Source organism: Gavia stellata, chromosome 18 (genome assembly GCF_030936135.1).
Source record: "Gavia stellata isolate bGavSte3 chromosome 18, bGavSte3.hap2, whole genome shotgun sequence".
Lineage (NCBI taxonomy): Eukaryota > Metazoa > Chordata > Aves > Gaviiformes > Gaviidae > Gavia > Gavia stellata.
The window spans coordinates 8,154,490-8,177,612 of NC_082611.1; the positions used below are offsets into that span (position 1 = coordinate 8,154,490).

Sequence of the window (23,123 nt, forward strand, 5' to 3'; positions counted from 1 at the left end):
GGAATCTGGAATGAAGAGTTATGCCATTAAGTAAGTTGTGTGTCAGTTGCTCTTAACAAAACCCCTGAAATCTATGGTTCTCTTATTTTACAAAGACAGGACTGAAAATTGGTGAAAAACCTCTTCTCAAGCATTGCTTATCATGCTGCAATAAATACCAAGAGCTACATAAACACAACCTAACCAAGTATCCAGTATTACTCACCAACGGCCTAAAAAGTTACAAAACATTTTCTAGAATAAAACTTTCAGTTAAGAAGTGGGGGTTTAGACACTAAATTGAGTTAAACTGACATTAAATCAGCCCCATTAAAGAACAAGTATTGCATCAATCTATGAACGTATTTCATAAAGAAGGCATGTCCAGGGTTAAAAACAGTTACCAAAGCTGAGATCTTGTTGTAGGTGGATTTGCAAAACAGCTCACAAACAAAGCCGAGCGCCCTTGTATGTAACTATGACTACAGCAAAGCACCATTTTAAGGACTTCATTCAGGTCACAGAAAAGAACTGATGAATCACATAGTACACATAACTCCTAAAAAATATGTCCGAATGAAAGCTAAACTGGACTTAGTAGGTAACTCTCCCTGTGCGAGTAATAGCCTGTTCTGAGAGCTGAACACAGAATTCATATCTGTACTGAACCATCCCACAGCTCTACAGCATCACAGCTGTCACAAAAAGAATGAAACAAGCATTTTTGTATTTTCAATAGTTATCTCATTCACAACATACCAGCTTAGTGAAACAGTCAAAGCGGAGACAAGCAAGTCATCATTTCACCCCAAACTAATGCTTATTTTTCTTGCAAAGCTGTGAAAGGCTCAGGAAGTTTGAGTCTTTCTTTTTCCAAAATCACCAGATCAAAACCAGGTAGCAAATGGTCAGAGGAAGGGTCCCCACTATTTCAGTCCCCTCGCGTCTCTGTTTAATAAATCTTTGGGTTTAGATCCATTTCCAGAATACAAAAGATCACAATGCATATTTTGATAGGCCTATTAAGAGGTTTTGCTGAAAGAACTGAACTGTCAGAGCTGTGGAAGACTGGCCTAGTCTGCACGATAATTCTTCTGCTATACTGTCTTTAATTCACAGGTTAAGGATTAAATTAATGCCACACTGCAGTCAGTTAAGGACCTCTCATGAGCAGTACGTAATGTCCTGAAGGTTTTCCATTTAGTATCTATAGCTACACTCAACAATTAAGACTATATCTTTGCAGCGCGGTTGGTTTAAGTTACCTATTGTCAGATTGGCTCCTCTAAAACTAGTCTAGTTCATCTGAATGCCATGTAATTCTGAAGCAGGGCTGTGGGATTCTGTGTGTGAGTGAAGCTCTCTATGCCAATTGACACTCTAGAACTAACTAGTTTGAATTGAAAGTGCCACCACAAGAGGAAGGTGTCGTTCCTTAGAGGGGAATCTTGATTCTGGGCGTCATTCAAATTCAAGTTGAGAGCGCATAAAGATGAGCTATTTGCATAGAGAAACTGCTAAATCCTTCACCAAGGTATCATTCATACATTCCTCCATGCATTCTTACCTACAGAGAAAACCACTGCAGTTACAAACCACACCCAACAATATGCGGTAACTGCTTTCTGGAAAGTCAGAATCCCATACACCCACCCAACACTTCCACCAAGAGTTTATATGCAATACTAAAAAAAAAAAAAAAAATACTATTGTCTCTCCAGAAATTTCCAAAGGCTAAAGCAAGAGCAACACATCTCACACAGGGTGCATCTAGCTACACATCTGGAAACCAGATACAGCCTGGAAGACAAATTCATCTGACCCCACTTACTTTTTTTACTGTGATCTTGCCGTCTCCTACCTACCTGTGCATGTCCATACATTTAATCTCTGCTAGCATTGTCAAACGTGTAGTAAAAGGGAGAAGAAGGTAAAGAGGCTATGGGAGATCACAGAATTTTGGACAAAGTCCCACAAAAGTGTCTCAAAACTCATTTAATCCCAACAAAATTGAGTTTGGACCAACCACACTGCAGTACCTTAACAATAAAGATTATTTTAACTGAGAGCAGCATTTTTCACCCACAGACTACAAAGCAAATACCTTTTACAACCTGCCTGTCATCCTCCCTCAATCCCCCACTCCCAAGTATCAAAAGTATCAAATCTTCCCCCATCCCCCCCCCACTTACTTCATACTGGAGTGTGCATCACTCAGAGTCAGACAAAGAATCCTGAAGTCCTGACTGCCAGTCCTCTCCAGAATCTCACAAAGACAAAGAGTAGTCCCTTCACATGCTCAAGCAAAAAAAAATTTAGGATAGCATAGAGTTTATTGCATGAGATGTTAAAAAATAGCCTTTACAATAATGTGTGCACTTAATTTACAGGATTTTAATATGGCATCTTTCTCTACTTGATAATTGCTATTTTTTTTATTACAGAAAGGAATGGGGACAGCTATTACACAATGAAACAACAGTTCAGTGACACCACCAGACCTCAATTAAAAGTTCTGTGCCACTTGTATTGCTTCAAGGGATGGTTAAGCAACACTGACCCACTGTAAAGTGGTTTATGAATTGCTACTGATGAGAACTCTTGCTGAATAAGCAGAATAGATTCTTTAATGCCAACTTCTTACAAACAGCAGCAAGGAGCGGAGAGAGACAATAATTAATGTGTTAGTATCAAGAGAAACAAAGAGCCTGCAAAGGTCTCTGTCCTTTCCCAGATAACAGACTGAGAAATCTTCTTTAATATAGCTGGTACTGTAATGGTTCACGGAGGCTGGACTGAGGGTAAGCGATGGTTGATTGATTAAGGTACAATTCTGACAGCATCTTAGAGCCTGGGTAAATATCCTTTCCTAAAAAAAATAAAATTAGGCTGCAGGCAGCAAGTAAGGCCTGATATTAGGGCATAGGACACATGACTTTTAAAAGCCAAAGCTAATATCACTTCTAAATGTAATAGATGTCTATACCACATTCAGGAGCACAAGAATCAGGTGGATTGGAGAAGGGGTTTTATTGGCACTTCGTTACAACAGCTGATTTCTGGGACCGTTAGAGTTTTCTTCCGAGAAATCCAACCGGCACCGATTAAATGGCAAGATACGTATTCGTACAAAGTGCTAAAGAGGCTCACATTGTTGAACACAACAAGAAATAAACAACTTTTGCCCTTGTAAATCCAAAAGGCTACACTGCCAAAATACAGGATGGGAGAAAGCACCCACACTAGTTATTGCTTCTCCCTTGGAAACGCAGACATAGCAGAACATCGCGACCCACCTGAAATTTTGCCATGACTGCAGAGTTCGCACCTCATTTCTTATAAGAAGCAGGATACGATCTTTCAGGATTAGACAAGGTCAGGACAAGTTTTATAGCTCGCTCAGGAAAGATTTTCCAAGAGCATATTAACCACAGGTAGTGCTTCAGCAGAGTCAGATGGAAAAGCATCATCTAATGAAAAAAAAAAAAAAATAGTAACCACTTTTTGTAGCGCCAAAATCTCCCTTAACAAGCTTCCATGACAATGTCTTCAAAGTCCTGACTGTACAAGATACAGCCATCAGAGTAAGTTACCACAGCTAAAAGGCACTTGCCAGGCTGCAGAACAGTCGGGACTGGGGGAATTTCACTCAATTTAATTTCTTGCCAATTAACATAAAACTTTAATTACTGACTCAGTTATTGGGGGGGGGGGGGGGGGGAACCAACCAACCAACGAAACAAATCCTTAGGGAAGCACCTTTCTTCCCGTTTCGCCAGGCTCAGCTTCAGTCTGCCACCTCTCCTCCCTGCTTCCTAGCCTCAACGTCCCTCGTTTTTGCAGTGGATTCCACTCAGTCCCTCCCAGTCCCTTGGATAAGGGCATAGGCAGTGTGTAATGGTGCTTCTTTCTCTTCTCGTCTACACGTCTTCGCCTCTTACTGCTCCTCTGCTCTGGATGGATCACCCATAGTGGGGTCCCTCACAGCTGCTGCTTTCCCTCAGGCACACTTGAGCTATGGCACCACAGCGCTCCCTGAGTGGCTGAAGTTCCCGCCAGTTTCCCAAACTGGCTGGAACCGGCTGGGACCGGCACGGGGCAGTTTGCAGCCTCCTCGCCACAGGACACTGCTCCAGGCCCTGCTACCCAGACCCTAGCATTTATGCCCAGTACACTCATGTGGTGTTTTTTGTGGGGTAATTGAAAGAAATAAAAGATTTCTTAAAGTAAAACATTAGGTTATAACAGCAGAAGGAGACGTTTGAAAGCGGAGAGGGGACACAATATGGCTGACACAGAAATAGCATTTCCTCTGCTCTTTTCTTGAAACTCTCAGGAAAAGGCAGTGCTAATTTAGAGCAAATGAAAAGGCCACAATCAAGAGATGAAATTCTAAGTTAACAATTTCAGACCAACTTTTTTTTTTTTCCATGCATTTCAGCACCTTGAGTCCTCCTTTCAAAGAAATCCCATGTAGCACTACCATTTGACTAACACCCTAGAGTGAGCCTAGAGTGCCTGTGCACGTGGATGCCCAGGGCCCCAACGCATCCAAGGAACAATGATAAATCACATGCGAGACACCAGTTGTTTCACATGTGCTCTCTTGAACCTCTTAAATGTGAAATGCACCCACACTGAGCTGATTAAAAGCTCCTGCGAGTTTGAATTCTTTTCCCTGAATAGGTTTCTACACCACAAAAGAACATTTCATACATCATATTTGAAACAGATCGAAGCCTTAAAAGCAACTTTATTCTACTGCCATTACGAAACAGAGCTTTCATTGTCTGCTGCTGAAATGCTTTGAGTCATCTTCTTCCAGTAATAACTAATCTCTCTCTTGCTCTCTTTGTATCTGACAATTCATGGACAGCCCAATTACAGGAGAGGAAAGCAGCATACCAGTTTCAGACGATGGACTCAAACACCCAACTAATGTTAAATTATTTTGGTTTGGAGTATAATTCACTTAAGCAAATGAATTCTGATAATCTACTTTGAGAGCAGACTGTAATAATAAATGGTTAAATTGCAGCATTGTCTAATGAAGATGGAGCCAAACATGATTATAAAAATCAGGAGACTGAAATAATACAGTATAATTTCAGAAACCTGACAACTATTTATTCTCCATGCAAAATCTCCAGCTCATGTTTTTGTCTAGTTTTTCAGGCCAAATCTGCTTCTTAGGTACTAATATTTCTGTCACTCGAGCGACCTACCATAAAGCCCACTTCACACCAACACAAGTATGTGTGCGAAAGTCTACCAACATGTATATCTCTATGCATTTCATACAGACTTAAAATATGGCTGGCACAACTTTAGTGTCAAGGACAGGTCACTAGCTACCCTCATGAAGACCCAGCCAAATCTGTCCAGGACTCTACAGAGGAAAAAAAACAAAAACACAACAGGAGGAATTTTAAGAACGGCATAATGCCCATGCACACAGTTTCAGAGACAGTTTTACATTCTCTCTCTCTTTATTCTCAAGTGTTTGATTTTACGGAGTAATAACATGGGCTTTTTTTGTGTAATACCTAATCTGAGGGAAGAAACCTTAAAGGGAACACTTAGAGTGAATTGACAATTAATGTATTTCACTTTCAAGTATCTGCTCAGCAAGATGCATATTGAGCAAATATCTGAACAAATGAGACAGAGGGAACCCTTATCTATAATCATAAAAAATTAACTGCAGCTAAGATACATCCCACGTGTTCTTGAAGTTAATCAGGAACTTCATATAGTGTACTATGTCAAACCACTTACCTGCTAATGGATGGTTGCTGATCATACAAGATATGTCAGAAGACTTCCTCCAGACTCTGAAGAATGCTCATGTATAACTAAAAGCTTTCAGGATTTACCTCCTTGGAGCCAGTGGTAAAACTCTGGGTTAAGACTGTGTAAGCCTTCTCACAAAATAAGGTAAATCCATAGCATATACTCATGAAAGAAGAGAACCAAGTATTAACATCTGCACATTAACACCATTAGGGACCTCATTAAAATAACTCTCTTTTCCCTATTAGCACTGCTCCCTCACACCCCCAGTTTTCTTTTAGGAGTATATTTGAATAAACAAGAGAGGTGTCATAAATCTAAAAACAACAAAGTTTGTCTCTTTTAACTTATATTCTCATTTTTTCATTATGATTTCTATCACAAACAGAAAAGTGGCTGAATTATCCGATGATTTCCTTTCAGGAAATGCTGTCATCTCTCAAAGTCAGACATATCTAAGACATGTAAATGATTAAGGAAAAAATACTGTAACTCCTCTGATGCAGCACGTGCCATACTTCACAGCTACAAATGTTACAATCTTCAATAAAAGGAAGCCAACAATTCCCTTCAAGTCATGAAAGCACTAAGCTTAGTTGTGAATGATTGCATATAAAGTATGTTGTGACACATGCAGGAAGTGTTACAAGAAGAAAGTTCACATTTTTCTCACTAACATGATTTTCATAAGCAAGTCTTTGACAAAAAAAGGTACATTTGTTTTCCAAATCCTTATATAATCCTTACCACTCATGTATTTGAGCTTCCACTTGTATATACTGGCATACAGCATGACTCCATCTATCATCCTCTCTTCGATACATAACAAGCACACAAACCAAGTGTGGGAATAAAGGGGCCATGCTTTATTGATCATACAAGGAAACAGAACCATAATCTAGAACAAAAAGTATCTGGTGAGAAGTAATAAACTCTTCCTCGCAGCCAAATCCCACAGCAAATCCTTTGATCCACGTAAGAACTATGTTAAGCAGAAAGGCTTGATCCCCTCGATCTAAATGCCTGCCTCTCAAGTCCACAAACTGACCTGCCTTACCTGTCATCATGTGGCTATGGTTCAGGGTCAACCAGTTGGCTACCATTCTTTTTTAAACTTTTGAGGGCTGAACGCTTACCATCTGTTTCTGCTGGACCTTATCTGCCATTGACTTTTCTGGACCCAGGGAAGAAGTAGGCAGACACCTAGGAAAGCCATGACTTGCTTGATTAGTCCCTTTGCTCTTGCTAAGGTCCTCAAACCAACTAATGGGAAAGGCAGTAGTGATTCAGCTGGGAAAACGCTGGTCCATCTCGCCTAGGAAAGAATTTAAAAGAAACTTGCATGGGAAATCCTCTATGTGAAATAATTTCAGAGAAACATATAATGCATTACTGCAGTTGCAGTTTAAGCTAGCAAACAAGTATTTCCAATTCGCTTTTTATTCCAAAACTTCTAGGATTAGATTATTACAACTCCCACACAGAATAAGCTAAATTTATCACTGTTCCTTAATACTGCATTGTATTTTTCAACAAAAACGGAACATTATTTCCCAGGCTTTTTCTCTAAAAATATGACATTTTTCCATAAATTCATTACTGCACATTTACTTTCCTTTATGAGAGCTAAGGGTAAAGCTTTCCTTTTCATTTACAAGTCAATATTATCTTAATTTCCATTTTCAGAATTGCGTTTTATTTTTCCTGCTATATTATAGTTATATACCAAGGGAAAAAAAATGCATTTAAATTGGAGTGCAAGTTATCTTCATTTCTAATACTAGATGAGCTTGTAACTAGTCAAAAAGTAAAGAACAGGTGCAAATTTGTTAATTTGCCTAGAAAAACTATACTTTATCCTATATACTGTTTAATTGGCACATACTGTAAGTTATGCATAACTAACATAGGGCAAAATATTCTGTACTAACCACCAAAGGCTTCATGCCCAGTACAACACTGCAATATCCCACCTGAAAGGTAACGAAGACTGAGCAAATAACTGATACCTGAGGTCCGTCTGATATGAACAAAGTGATGCCTCCCAGCCAAATATACAGTAAAAACCTATTTAACACCTAGCCTTCAAATGGGTTTAAATTCATCAACTTAACAATTTTGAGTTCAAGTTACAGTCATGGATGCAAACTCTTTCTCTGTGTGTATTTATATATACACTTATACATACATACATAGCACTTTCTGTCCATCAGCCTCACTTCTCTCCGCACCAGGTTCAGTGCTGCTTACGGTGTTAGCAGAACTGTTGTATAAGATGAACAGTAGAGACAGACATGTACCCCTGCATAACGCTGACGCTCAGGTTCACATCAATTGACTGGTTCTGCTAATGGCTGCAAAGATGAAAGGAGCAGGTCTTTTTGGAACTTTGTAAGAGACCTATGGAAAGCACATGTTGCTTTGTTTTTAAATAATGGCTTGACTACAGCCATACCTACCGCAAGCCTTGATGTGCTCGTAACCAGTGAGTTAGATGTTCATCTGTTAACTTGCAGGTGAGCTCACCCACCCAGGAAAAATCATCAGATTGGCTTCTTGAAATTCCCCTTGTCTCAGACAGTACACTACTGAATGGTGGTGATTAACTTCAATTATGCCTCTCACATTATTCTGAAATCTCTAAACCACCTGTTGACTGCTTATTAAAAAAGAGACAGACAGACCAACCCATCCTTTGCGGCAGCAAGCAAGATCATCTTTGTTTCTGTGGGAATAGCAGAAATCCCCAAACAGAGTTCATCTGCAGAGATAATCTTGACCTCTGAACAATTACTTAAAAGCTGAATTTCTTGTAGACAGAAAATAGACTATTCTGTTTAAAGATGGTTAACACATTGACTGGCTAGGGAGGAATTTTTGTCATATACATACTTCCTATTTGCAGCTCTTCTGTAAACAAATTCAACACCATACATAAGAACATCACATCCACATCTCATTAATACAGTCATCACCCTTTAACACAGAAGCTGTTTTCATTTATTAAGGATTACATCTGCTTTTAGGTCTTTTTATTTAGAATATTTTTAATATTATACTATGGACTAAATAGGAATGAATACCATAGAGAGTTTTACAAAATATTTATTTTGAAAAAATCACTCTATACAAATTTAACATTCTCAACACCCAAGTTTTATAAAAACGCTAACACAACAGAAAGACAAGTGAAACATTAAACTGATCTTTTCTTAAATTACAAAGAAACAGATCCATTCTAAAGAAGCTATTGTAATTCTAAACATAAAAAAGAGAGAACTTTATAAGATTTTACTTTTTTTATCTATTACAGCCAAATACATGTATCAAAGGATGACTTTTTCCATCCTTTTTATAAACTTCCCCCCCAAACACTGTCAACAACTAAACCAAATACTCTAAATGGTTTACACTTTTACTGTACATAGCTTGTGCTCCAAGAAAAGCTAGCACAATTTGATCATCACTTTCTCAGTGCCTAACAAAAAGTCACCTCTATACATTTGGTACAAAATTCTCTGTACAAACCAACTTTGCTCATGTAAATTTGAATGAAACTTAAAGAGTATTTATTTGTGCCTTCAATTTGGCATAATGAAGGGACAGTATAATTCACAAAGTAAAATTCAGTAACTGGGAATACTGTCTTTTTTATTTTTAATAATTACTATTGTATAAAAAAATTTATATACTGCAGATTATTAGGAATGGCAGACCCTAAATCTAACAGTGATAGTTTTACAGTCCTCATCATAAAATAAGATTTTTCTGTACATTATTTAAGTTTCCTCTCTTCATTTTAAGCTATTTGTGAAAGCTGTTGTTGCATATTAAACAACCTTTCCTAAACAGGAGGAAATGTCTCCTCGTGAAATTAAAAACACTAAAATTGTCATAATACGATAACAAACACTATTAAAATGAAGACTGACAAAATGCAGTGTGACAGGTAAGTCATGGTCTGGAAAGCTTTTTTCACATTTTCTTAACACAATATATGGCTCACACCACAAACAGCAGCAAAAAAAGCTATTGAAAATTTCAAGTTACAGCCAGGGGTGCCAGGCAGGATCCATACGACAGAGATTATCCAAGCTATTTGCAGCTGCTACCAGAGTGTTGACTTTGCTTTCTCCTCCTTCAAACTGAGCAAGATTATGAAGTCGAGTCATGATAGCAGTAACAGCTTTTTGAACTAGTGAAACCAGCTGCTGGCTGTCCATATTTTCAGGTTGCCCAGCTGCTGAGAGTGGAGAGGAAGTATCCTCTTGTGTTTTTTTGTGCCATGCAATTATTTCATCCCGTAGCACGGTTTTTAGGATGCCATCAACCTATATGAAGAAGAAAAATCAGACTATTATATTTAATCCAAAGAACCATCAGGGATTATAGAATTGTAACTAGATTTTAGTCAACGGCATTTTGATGCTTTTGGTCCTGTATTGGAATCTCAGTCTTTTCAAGATGAGTGTGGCTTCCAACTGTCTCTACTATTTCTTCTCAAGATGTTTCTTTTCATAAAAAGCTTTCATTATGAAAACACAACACAATGACTCCTACAGAAATGAAAAATCACATAAACTATAACATATATTAAGATATTCATACACAAATACAGTAATGTACATTCTATTTTTAAATGACTCCACTAAATACATTACTTTTCCCACACACATGAACAGACGTCTTGTGCAGAGATTAAGAGTGCTTTGCAAAGCTGGGGGTTTTTTGCACAATGCTTATGCTCTCAGGGAATACTGTTCTCTGCCAAACAGGGAAAGAACACTGACTGCAACATACATACATGCGTATATAATGTATATACGTATATACATATGTATATATAGGACAGTTCTATCCTTGGATGAAAAAGAAATGCGTGCAACAAATAGTTTCCTATTTTTTCTCATGGCTGAGTTGAGTTACTAACATTAATCTGTCAACTCCAACAGTCTTGAGCTTCTAAAACAAACTTTTAGGTATCCAGTCTGAAAATTCACTGTTTGCATATAACAAATAAAACATTTTATAACACATATAGGTATTAGGCCAACATACAGAAACACATATTAAATATATTTTATGGACATTTGTAAAAAAGATAAATGCAGAAAATATTAAAAGCATTCCTCTTAAGTCCAAAAAACATATAATCTAAAGCAATAATCACCACATGCCTGAACTGAGCTGGGCACCCATCGCTCCAAAAAAGAATAAATGGGTACCTGTGCTTTGATCTTCAAGAAATCACAGAGTATCTCAAGTTGGAAGGGACCCATAAGGATCACTGAGTCCAACTCCCTGCTCCTCACAGGACTACCTAAAACTAAACCATATGACCAAGAGTGTCGTCCAGATGCTCCTTGAACTCTGACAGGCTCAGTGCCGTGACCACTTCCGTGGGGAGCCTATTCCAGTGACCGACCACTCCCTCGGTGAAGAACCTTTTCCTAACATCCAATCTGAACCTCCCCTGACACAGCTTAATTCCCCTTCCTCGTGTCCTATCACTGGTCACCAAAGAGAGGAGATCAGCACCTCCCCCTCCGCCAGGAAGTTGTGAACTGCGATGAGGTCACCCCTCAGCCTTCTCCTCTCCAAGCTGAACAACCCAAGTGACCTCAGCCACTCTGCATAAGTCTTACCCTTGAGACCTTTCACCATCTTGGTCATCCTCCTCTGGACACACTCTAATAGTCTGATGCCCGTCTTAATATTGAGGCACCCAAAACTGCGAGTACTCGAGGTGGGCCACACCAAATCGATGTGGCAAGTCTAGTTGGGCATGCATCATTAAGATGTTGAAATTACAGGCTATGTCTGCAAATTCATTTGCACGTACGGACATGGCTTTGTAAGCTAAGATGATGAATTATTAAAAAATATTCTAACACAGCTTTCTGTATTACAGATAAAGAAAAAAATCACAGTAGGACATTTTCTATCTTTTAAAAAGTAACTAGCTCACACCATAGCTACAGTACGTTCTGTGCAATGTCTTTCTGGTCCAAATTGCTTGCCTAAGTGCAAGATGCCTCATTTTTGGAAAGCATTAGAATTTAAAAGGAAGTTAGACAATTTCTTTAGAAAACTACACCCTGCTATGAGCTAGAATCCATCAAAGTAACAGTATATCTTTAGCATTCTATTTCACTAACAAAGGGCCAAGACACATTTCTATTCACAGATTATTATGAAGATTTTAAATGATGTTGCATTTGTCATTTTACTATTTACCACTGCCAGAATTTGTAAGGATTTATGAGGCTAGACCACTGAAACAATCAGCCTGGATTAACATGTTTGGACAAAAAATTAAATTAAGAGTAGAATTACACCTATCTTCCTCCTAGTCTTTCCAAAAAGGCAAATTGCAAACATTTTAGCTGGCCTGTGTAATGACCTTAGGGTAAGATTTAAAAACAATTGCAGACGATTCAGTTTTTACCTTAACCAAGAAAGTGCTGTTTAGTTTATAAATTGCCAAATACAACATGCCTGCAAACAACCTTTCAAAAGGTATACAAACCTTGAAGTTCGGCTGTGCAAAGCAGCGAGCTACTGCAATCATAGATGCAGTCAGTGGACCAGACACCCCAATGGTGGTGAGAAATTCAGAAATGTTTGGTGTAAGCCGGAATGGAACTGGACGATTGGCATCCAAATCTCCAGTAGCATCGTTAATGTCAAAGCGAAAGTAAGCTACATTTAGCTTGCCAGTATCCTAGATTTAAAAGCAAGATGCACAAAAGTAATTACAGGAACAGTTTTTCATTAATGAAACCAAAATAAGTTGGATGTTTGTTTACTGTTAATACTAAGAGTACAAATAATACTCCAACAGCTTTTCACTCTTTCAGCCAAACAGTTTTTGAGAAAAAAAGTTAAAATTAAAGGCATGCACAAAGTCAGGTATGTATTTCCCTCAAAACGTGTGTCCAAAACCCCTCACTAAATATACATTATTGTAATATCAAACTTAAGGAATAGATTATTCTGTAGCATGGTCTACAAGGAGTCATGCAGATAGACAGATCTCTGTTCTCTATATATCCCAGCTCTGGGTAAGCATTCTCTATGCATTGTTCACTCTGAGTAAGCATGTGAACGCTTATCTAGAGGGATTAAAGAATCTTAATTGGTATACAGAGTATAGCCTTCCATGCATTAAAAGGGCATTAAGACTTTAATATATACCACCTTTGCCCTACTAAGGTGGCAAGCCTCATTTTAAATGTTGGGTTAAAACAGAAAAATCACTATTAATAGGAGTTGTAGCTTGACATGATGGCAATGCTGAAAAGATAACAGTATTTGAAAAAGGGTATTCCTCTTTAAGAAAATGAAACACTAATTATTGGGTTTTTTAAATCTCTGACACAGAGATATATTCAAAGCAATATATTTGAAGGAGGACTAAAAAGAGAGACTTATCAGTCATTTACATGAACAGTTCCAGTATCTAAGAACGATTTTACAAAGTTCTAAATTCTCACCACAGAAGGTAGAGTTGATGTCCGCAGGGACTGCAGTTTAAATTACTACCTACATGATGTGCAATCACTTATAAATGAAAAGCCTACTGAAATGCACTGTTAATTATATGTCGAATTACCACTTTGACTCATTTCAAAAGTATAGTCCAAATTTCCATTTGATCAAAGACAACCACATGCATCTAGAACAAACTAAAGCATACCTGGGCAATCTGCAGCATTTCAGGGTTGAGTCTGTTTAAATGAAAGATGAATTCTGCAAAGCCAATTAGGGCTAACTGAATAGTGAACATCTTTCGAAAAGTCCAGTAATCCGTAGCATTGGGGAATGTATGTAAAGCCCACTCCTTAAGCATACTGCGCGGCACCATGTTACTCTGTACTTCTTTAAGTATATCTCTGAGAACCTACATATGAAAAACATTAGTTGAAAGAGATAGTTTTTTAATACACTTCTTAGCAACAAGACAAATATGCCAAAAGCAAACACCAACATTCTTCTCTCAACTGCTGTATCCCATTTTAGGAAAAACATCCTGAACTTGAATGCTTTCAATCCAACACTGTTTCCTGACTTCTTTGTCAAAACACACAACATTTTGTTAGCCCATCCTCTGCACAGCTAGAAAATATTCTTTATCTGAAAAGACTAAATTTTTAATAAAACCATATAAGCATGAGAACTGCAAACAGCCACGTCAGAATACCTGAGACTGAAATTTACATAGCCATATTTGAAGTATCTTCTACTCAAGACTTTCAAGAAAATCAGAAGTCAGCTAAAGAGACATTCAACTCATGATGCTACTCCTCCTTATGGGAAACTAACAGAAACTAATGGAACATACTTCACTATTTTCTAGCTTCAGTGCAAGATTTGAAACTACACATGAAACCTACAAAGCATGCAACATAAAGATGGCTCTCTGCATGGTTTCTTCATATACAGGATAAAAGGTAAAGGATTTTTATTACACAAGATAGGGAAAGACACTGGGTAAGGTAGTTTGTAACATGTATTATTACATTACATGAGCAAAATTACGTCAAAAATATAAAAAGATAAAAGCTGAGAGCTGTATTCAACTGTTTCTGTAAATGAACACTGTGCAACAGTTTTTTCCCTAAATGTAAACATTTGCAATCTACCAAAATATTTAATTACTGTAGCATATACTAGCCTAATTAATTAGAAAAAGAAAAAAAGTTAGGATCTCTTCTATGACACCAGAAAGCATGAAAGTCATACTGACTTCAATTAAATGGCTGTTAAAGAGTTTCATAACCTGAAGGAAAAATTCTCAAAATAGAAACAGATATTACATAACACTTCATTTTATTTTGTAAAAACGCAAGCCTGAAAAGAAGTTTCTCTAAATTATGTCTGTGATACATGTACACTGGATTTTCTAATAGCTATATTTGAAATGGGACTGGCATTTTATGCAAGAATTTGCATTAACCTTAAGATTAAAAAAAATACACACATAAAATAACCTTATTTATCACAGTTGGATTTTTGATGGAGGTTACAGAGAGAGGGAGCTTTGTTCTTTCTGAGTACTATCATTTATTAGAATGAGATTACTCAACTGTTTCTATTTGACTTAGATGAAATTAATCTACTGGCAATTTTAGGAGATGCATTAGAAGAACATGGAGAAGCCTGCATCACATACCGCGCTGTAACTGCTTATGTAAATTAGGAATGCTGTTTCCCATGTTATCAATTAATTATTTTCAAAGCACTGTACGAAAGGGCCAAAGAGAAATCAACGCCTTGTCTGTTTTCAGTTGCAGTTACCCAAAACATCCTACAGTAAAACAAATACAGCGTTTTTGAAGCTTTCCAAGATAATTTAAAATACCAGAGAGACACAAGAATTCCCAAGAATACATTAAGCAAAACCAAAATGAAGCCCCAAAAAATCAAAACACCACCTCCGCAAAATATATCTGTCTCACATCTAATGAGAGATGAAGAGTCGGGGCCTGGGCGGGAGGGCCGTGTTTGGACGCAGTATAGTAGAGTCCTCAAGAAAAGCCCTTGATTAAAATTCATTATATCTTTAATACCTGATGGCTAGCTTGAGTCCCCCGTGCTTGGACCGTTGCCAGTCTGTCATAGTAACGAGAAATAGGGTTGTCATGCTCAATGCCTTTCTTGGCACAGCGTTGCTTATAGATCTCCACCAGGGAAAGAGAAGAGGGATTGTCTTCAACCAAACGCATCTGTGGAGAAACTGCTACAACACGGGGGACTAGGAGTAATTTGAGAAGGGTGAGAGAGGATGGGGGCAGGGGGGACAGAGAGAGCAAAACAAAACAGAACAGTTAATCCATAACCCAAATACTAACAGAGGAATTAGCATGCAAGTATCAGCCCTTAAAACATGACTGTGATAATCAGCTCAAGTGTATCAAGATAAAACTATTACTACACATACTGAACATAGCTGAGGAATAGATGTTTAAATGACAGTATTTGAAAATAACGTAGGGAAGACACAGCAAAATATTCAATAATAAGAAAACTTAAGCCACTGACTGAGCTTTTCCTTGATGAGCAGTAAATTTGCAAAAAACGTATTTGCACTTCCATGGTGCTCAACAGATCTATCATCCTACTGAGTCTTATGTGCATCCCCGTCTACATCAAGACAGAGAAGGCCTCTTCCATAGCTAGCTTTTCCCAGCTTGTACTGTTTGACAGCAACCTCCAGTTACCAACAAAACTGTTCTCTCATCATTTCCCTCAGCAGCTATAATAATGAACCTCAGAAATATGGGGAAAAGTTGTTTAATGCATTTAAAATTGTTTGATGTAATTTCTTCAATCTTAAAGAAAATGCATTCTGCAGGAGGGGTGTTAATGAGCTATTTCTTCTGGTCTGCTTCCATTATCCTCTGGCAGCAGACAAATCAATGTTCTTTAGGTTCTTTCAAATACTATCAAACCACAAGGTACAGAATTATTTCCAAAACCTCTATAGTTTAAAAACAGCTCTTTGAAGGAAAACATGTTACTTTACTAATCATGTTAAATAAAGGATATATTTCTGTATCAGGGGCCTTGTTTATCATGTCTTTCAAGGCTTTATCTACTGCATTTCTGTTATTTTGGCCTCAGGGTGATGAAAATTGTCTTCGCATATGTATATACTTTATTCACCTTTTGTTATAACATATCCTTTGGCTTGTACATTTTGGTCTTTTTAAAATTAGAACTCAAATATGCATTGTGAGCTCTGTAAGTGCATTATCTGGCCACCTAAGCTCATGAAAGCAACTTTATGTCAATAGATACTATTAACCCAAAAAGGAGGACTGATAAAACCACACTTTTTTAAAATCAGATCTCAGCACTTTTTAAAAGGACAACAGCAAAGTAGCAGCTTTGTCTTAGTGTCTTTGATTAAAGTTTCCTTATCCATAATCTATTTCCTGCTCACCAAGGATCATCAGAAGTGACTAATGCAGTGTACAGAACTCATTTATAGGAAGTTAGTAACTGATTCATTGACTTTCTGAAATGAAAAGTATTTATACATTAATATGAAGTAGCTACACAGCTACTATATATCTAACTATATATCAAATTCAAAGTTCTACAGAAAAAAAAAAAAAATCTTTCTTTTTCTGTGTTATGTGGAAGAGGTAAAAGACATTCAACATTCATATATTGCAACTTGGGGAGAAAAAGTTTTGTTCTGTCCTTCCCCAATTGTCTCTAAATGCTTTTTCTGAAGTACATGTATCCATTTCCATAGCAACAAATCCAATGGGCATGCCTCTGACTTATATATATTATTCACAACTGAACTTTATACCATAAATGATGTGCGTAAGCTCTCCTGAAAACACCCTAGATCACATGCAATCAACTTTACTTCTTCAGAGAGGCACTACAATGCCAGAAAAGACTAACCACCTAGACAGACGTGAATTTACCTTCTGAATATTCAAAAACTTCACTATCAGGGATTAGTAGCTGTCAAAACTTCAGCAATTATAATCTTTGAGTATAACATATATTTAAAAATTATATAAAACGTCTCTTTTCAGTACCTGTAAAAAACAAATGTCTTTTTGTGGTTTCCTTCCTTTTCTCTAAGCAGGGGTTCAAAAGGCGAAGAAGTTGTAATACCCGCTCTTCTCTACGAGACTCTGTCAAACAAGCATCATTCATCACCAGATATGGGTAAATCTTCCCATTATGGCCGCGGATATAGAGTCTTCTAGCTGCAGTGTTGTGTTTCTGAACTATCTCCACTCTGGGCATAAACCTATCAGGAAGAAAGGGATATTAAAGCACCTGAGCTAATGTCCTCTGATAGTAAATCCTGATGTTAAGAGGGGAAAAAAAACCACCAAACCAAAAACCCCCCACAAACAAAAAACCCCCCACACCACAGGCAGTGCAACTGTATTACAAGGTACAATTCTATTATCCAGCTAGCTCATGGTTTCTATTTTGTAGTCAAAAAGCTCTTCTGTTTGTTTGTTTTTAAGAAAACAAAGTTCTTGTGCAAAATTAATCATTAGATCAGACCTTTATCACTATTTTGAAGAATAGTACCTGTATTAACTACTGGAGATGAACTAATCTCAACTTATATCAACATAGAAGAAAACCAAATATATTCTTCATATAACAGTACAGTTGCTTAGTGAGGCAATGTAAAATTACCAAAGGAGGATAAAATAAAAAAAGTAAAGATGTTATACCAAAGTATGACTCTATAGATGTAATTTAAATACATGAAATGTACACGACATCTACTTTTGCAGAGTGGACAAATGTGGTTTTTTTCCTTCTGTGTTTTCAGAATTACAAATACCAAAAGGTATTTTTAGGTTACCTTGCTATCTTGATGTAGTAATGCGTTGGTTTTGGCATAAGGAATTCTCCGGGTATCTCTACTTCTGCAGTTTGAGCTGAAAAATTACTTAGAAAGCGGCACTTTTCCTCTATGAGGAAGAATTTCGGAAGCTGTTTAGTTTTTGCCTCCAGAATTTTGATCCATTTCTTCAGTTTAGAGATAAGATTGTGAAGTTTCATTGACCCTGGCACACTGAAGTCAAAGTCTAAAAGAAAAAATATAGAATTTGAAATGCTGAGGGGGTGTGTGGGGGTGTGGGTGTGTGTATATATATATATATGGGGTATTTAACTATCACGTGTCTGAAGTTCGTATTTTCAAAGATGTTCTTTCAGCCACATGACCTCAAGAAAAATACTTTAAGGAGTCCCACATACAGCACACATGAGTTATGTAGAAAAGCATCACACTGGTCGCAAATACTGCAGTAAAATGGAAAGCTACTACAATCAGCAACTCGCACAAAAAAAAAAAAAAAAAGGAAAGCATACTACACCAAGCAAGTCCAGCAGAGAAACATGGCTACCCATGAACCCTAAACACAAAGGAAAACTAGCAGGTTCAGACAAACAGAGAAGAGACACAAGAATCATTACGGAAGAGTCAGAGCATAATTGGTATAAGATCACACAATAGCAATACCACTGCAACAGTAGATGCTGGAGGAGAACAAATCATACAATTCAATAGTGCAAACTGAACACACGCATAGAGTTGTGCTGCCTTTTAAAGACAGGCTCTGTTGAATATTTCACCTCTATAGAAAATCTTTTAGTAAAGTCCTAAAATTATATAGAACTTAAACCTGTCAGAATCTGCCACCTCTTTTCTGTACACAGCTCTAAAATATTCTCTATTATTTAGTAAATAACAAACTTCCCAAGATTTTCCTGTTTTATAGTCATGCAAACATTAGAAAAACATACTGCGAAAATTTTAAGTACTATTACTGTATTTAACTGTCTATATACTGCAACCAGGCAGACTGCATGGAAAGAAAGCAGTAATATACCAATCGATTAGATTAGACCATTTAGTGAAAGAGGCAAAGTAAGCTTATTTTACAGTCTAGCACTACAGTTTTCTGCCTGTTTCATTAGAATTTATTTATTTATTTAAAATCAGTGGTGGTTTTTTACTTTTAAAAGGGATGAAAAAGCCTCAACTGAGGATACAGTGTAGAACCTATGAGCAACTGCAGGACAAGTAGTAAAATTGCTATTACTATTAGTCTCCTATTCTGAGCTACAAGAAATTTCTTTATTCTTTCCTGGCTTAGATAACAATTGCATGCTACCACAGGAAGAACAGATATGACAGCCTAAGCAAAAATGACAATATTATGCAAACAGCCTGCTCTTTGCTTTGCAACACAACAGTACTGCAGTATGGAACTACATCTCCTCTAGCCCACATACAAGTGAAGTAAGAACTTTCTCAAGGTCAATACATGGTCTTCAATACACTGTGCAGATAATTCTGTAACAGAAATCACTGCAACTATCAACCATTTTCTGGGCCAACACCAATGCCACCTTCTCAACACTGCTTTCACTACAGTTTCAGAACACAGCAAACAAACAAACGAATGTGTTTGAATTTCCCAAAAGAGAGAAAATGAATAAGCCACATACACAGATGAAATTATGGTTCAGCACTTCAGTACCACAACAATGAGAGATTAAACAGAATCAGGTAAGAAGATAAACTGCTCTCTCTGTAAACCTCATCAGTTATGGCATCCCAAATTGTGCAAGTTAACTAAACAGACTTGAATTTTTAAAAATCATTTCTATAAAATGGCATCTTTTAGACTCTATTAAGTTCAACATGTTACAAGTGAAAAAGCAACGGTAAGAAAGAAACGGTGAATGCAAATTCAGTATTTCTGAGATTTACAGCTAAAGCAGAACAGAATCTTCTTTATGGTTCAATACAACAGAAAATTAACACAGTCTCAAAAATGAGTTTGAATCTTATTGCAGAATCTATGTTTCAGTATGTTACATACACACAATATTTTCTTAAGTTGACACAAAACAACACCCAAAACAAAACAATCATGAGTGCTGCTCAGAGGGAAAATTAATTTGACGACATAAATATGCTACAAGCATCTATACGCAAGTATGCTAACAGTGAATTAAATACACGCGCACTATTAAATACACAGCTATTACTTACTGCATATGAAAGCTTTTCTCAACCACAATTAAAACCACTGAAAACTCTGATTATCCACAAGACTTACTCCTACAAACAAGGTTAGAACATCTGTTCTTTTAGCCAGAAGAGTTCATATAATTCTATACATACACTCTTGTTCTCCAAGTTCTCTGCTTTACATGTACAGCATACTAGTACCAAATAAAATAATGCAACCTAGGATTCCTTTCATTTTGTTATTGTTACTTAAACAAAATATCAGAAAACACATAACCCAACATATTGCATTGAGTATCCACAATATACAGGTATGCTAAAAGCTTTTGGTGAAAATCTTAAGTCTACTAGCCCAAAACAGAGCAAAAAAAACCAGCACATACAAAATCCTTCCTACTTCCATAAGAAAAAAGTCTATAATGAAAAATACAGTTTCATATTTATAGATGTTACAAATTAGTATAACTCTGTAATATTCCCTTTTCTTTTTCTACCTGGTATGGGCAGTGCATCTATTGCAGTATCAGTGTAAAACACTCTTATTATAATCCCAAGCCTACCCTCTAGTGAGCAGTGGGAGTAAATCATTTCATGAAAGTGACAAAATTATTGAATCATTTATCTCCTGAATCCCTGAAGTGCAGCAAACTATCCCCAAATTGCAACTAGTTTTTGCGCTAATGTGAATCACTAAAGTAGTAAAAATATGCATCGATTTATATTCCTTACAAAAAAAGTCATTCAGTTCACCACGAGAATAGCTCTAGTTTGTTGAAATGCCTATTTTAGGATTTTTGTTGTTGTTTTGTTTCCCAGCAGCAGATGGGAAAGACGGAGAGTTCAATTAGTCTTTTTGCTCATGTCACAGAGAGCCCATCTGAAAAGAAAAATCACTTCAGCTGGAAGAAAGGGAAATACAAGACCAGACATTATTTCCGTACAAAGTCTCTCTACTTTGCAGACATCTTAATCTATATATAAATAGTATTTTTGTTTCAAACAAATCCACTTTTTCAGTACTTGCTACTGGAGAATATCTTTCTCAAGCTAACACATGCTGGTATAAAATACCTTGCTACTTACACCATCTTCTCCTAAACAAAGTAGGAAGCTTGCCCCCTCATCTTTAATGGAGGTATTCACAGAAGACCGTTGATACAGACTGCAGTTGAAGAAGCTTGCTCTCTGTTCTCAATGCTGCTAAAGATTTTACAGTGTGATATATATATTTCAAACACACACATTCATTCAAAGTCTTGAATGCCTCAAAAATTGCTACCTGATTCCATCCAACCCAGCACAATTGGCAAGTTCTTGCCAATCTCAATGAAAGGACAAACAGGGGGCACAATCTTCCTGCCAGCAAGACAGACCTAAAAAATCCTGATGGTTCTTAACACAACTAGATAAAGCTTCATACTTTCTGAATGAGGGCTGTACCATCACTTCTCATGAAGCAACACAAAAAAAGAATACACTTGAGTTAGCAAAATTAGAGTACCAAACCTCCTGTCCCCCCAAAACCCTGGACCTACAGAACATTAACATAGCATTAAAAAACAAAGAAAACACCTCCAAACTAAGACTTAACTACTAAAAAAACCCCTTTCTGCTACACTGGCAGAAAATAGTTCTAATCAATTAAAAGTAACAGATGGATTAATGCTTTTCAAGCAAGCAGTCTTTCATTTGCAAGACTTTAAAGATTATTCTGACCACAGACAAACCCTGATTACACTTAAAGTTCATGACCCAAGGATCTTCAACTAAAGAGCCAGGACACCCATCCTGTAAGATGCCACTTAAGACTGAAATGTAAGCTTAGCTTTGCAGAGCAGTTCAAGTACTTTATACATATGATACTGAAGAAGATCCAAGCATTCTCCAAGACAGAAGAGCTGTCTTGCTTTTGAAGTTATTATTCAGACATTTATATACTCTGTACTTTCCCAAAGGTTCTTTTTCATCTCACAGGAACTTTTGGAAAGCACCAAACATGAAAAATCTCAGTGACAGGTAAGCAGAAATATGAAGCAGGACTTCTGGTTTAGAAGCTAGCTCCAGAAAACCAAGACTGCAAAGACCAGGCCAAGGTCAATTATGATGCTAATTCCAATCTCTTGATCTGGATAACAACCTATTATCTAAAACTCCGGACAGAAGTAAAGAAAGAGCTACCCAAGTGATGCTATGCTCACTCTTCAGAAAAGAAAAAAAAAAAAAATCCTTTAAAAAGCTGAATATTAATTACAGAGCTCTCTCCCCACACTTCAGAGAAACAGTAGGACTTCTAGAAGCTTCCGTCTGATTACAGAGTTTCCATTCGCAGTAGAGAATTCATTGTGCTGTGTGCTAAAACTCTCAAGAAAATTATCTTGCCCTTTAAGGGTATATTTTGGAATTTTCCATTCGTATTCAGCTTCAGTGGAGAGATCGTTGCAGAAAGAAGCGTGATCCAAACTTTAAACTATCATCTGCCCACAAAAGAACAACTGAGGCAGTTTTTCTCCTCGCTTTACTGCTGAGAGAGCTCTCAAAGGGAGCATTTCTCAGCATTTGCCTGTTCTTTGATGTCAAAGGCTTAGCAGAAAAGGAGAGAAGGAACAAAGAACAGATGGTCAAAGAACTATGCATCTGAAGTTCCAGGAAAAAAAAAATTCAAAGAAAAATTTGCTTCTAAAATATATAATGTTAGGATGGAAAAAGATGACATGTCAGAGTTCCAACTGTCCAGATGGCTGCAGACAAAGTATTTAGAATGTAAGAAATGGTGTGAGAGTCCCCAATGGCTCCAAACAGGAATCAAGAT

At 37.2% G+C, this 23,123-nt stretch overlaps 1 protein-coding gene across 3 annotated transcripts in view; it reads right to left on the minus strand.

Annotated features, from left to right (window-relative positions):
• Positions 1–8,927: 8,927 nt before the first annotated feature.
• Positions 8,928–23,123, minus strand: part of TRRAP (transformation/transcription domain associated protein) — a 96,690-nt gene continuing 82,494 nt past the window's right edge. For all 3 annotated transcript variants that reach the window (XM_059826699.1, XM_059826698.1, XM_059826697.1), the window contains 6 exons: positions 18,131–18,356; positions 17,337–17,554; positions 15,345–15,529; positions 13,472–13,675; positions 12,302–12,496; positions 8,928–10,103 (listed from right to left, as the gene is read on the minus strand). In XM_059826699.1, coding sequence (XP_059682682.1) covers positions 9,819–10,103; positions 12,302–12,496; positions 13,472–13,675; positions 15,345–15,529; positions 17,337–17,554; positions 18,131–18,356 — 1,313 coding nt within the window. In that variant the 3' untranslated portion in view covers positions 8,928–9,818. The remainder of the gene's footprint in view (positions 10,104–12,301; positions 12,497–13,471; positions 13,676–15,344; positions 15,530–17,336; positions 17,555–18,130; positions 18,357–23,123) is intronic.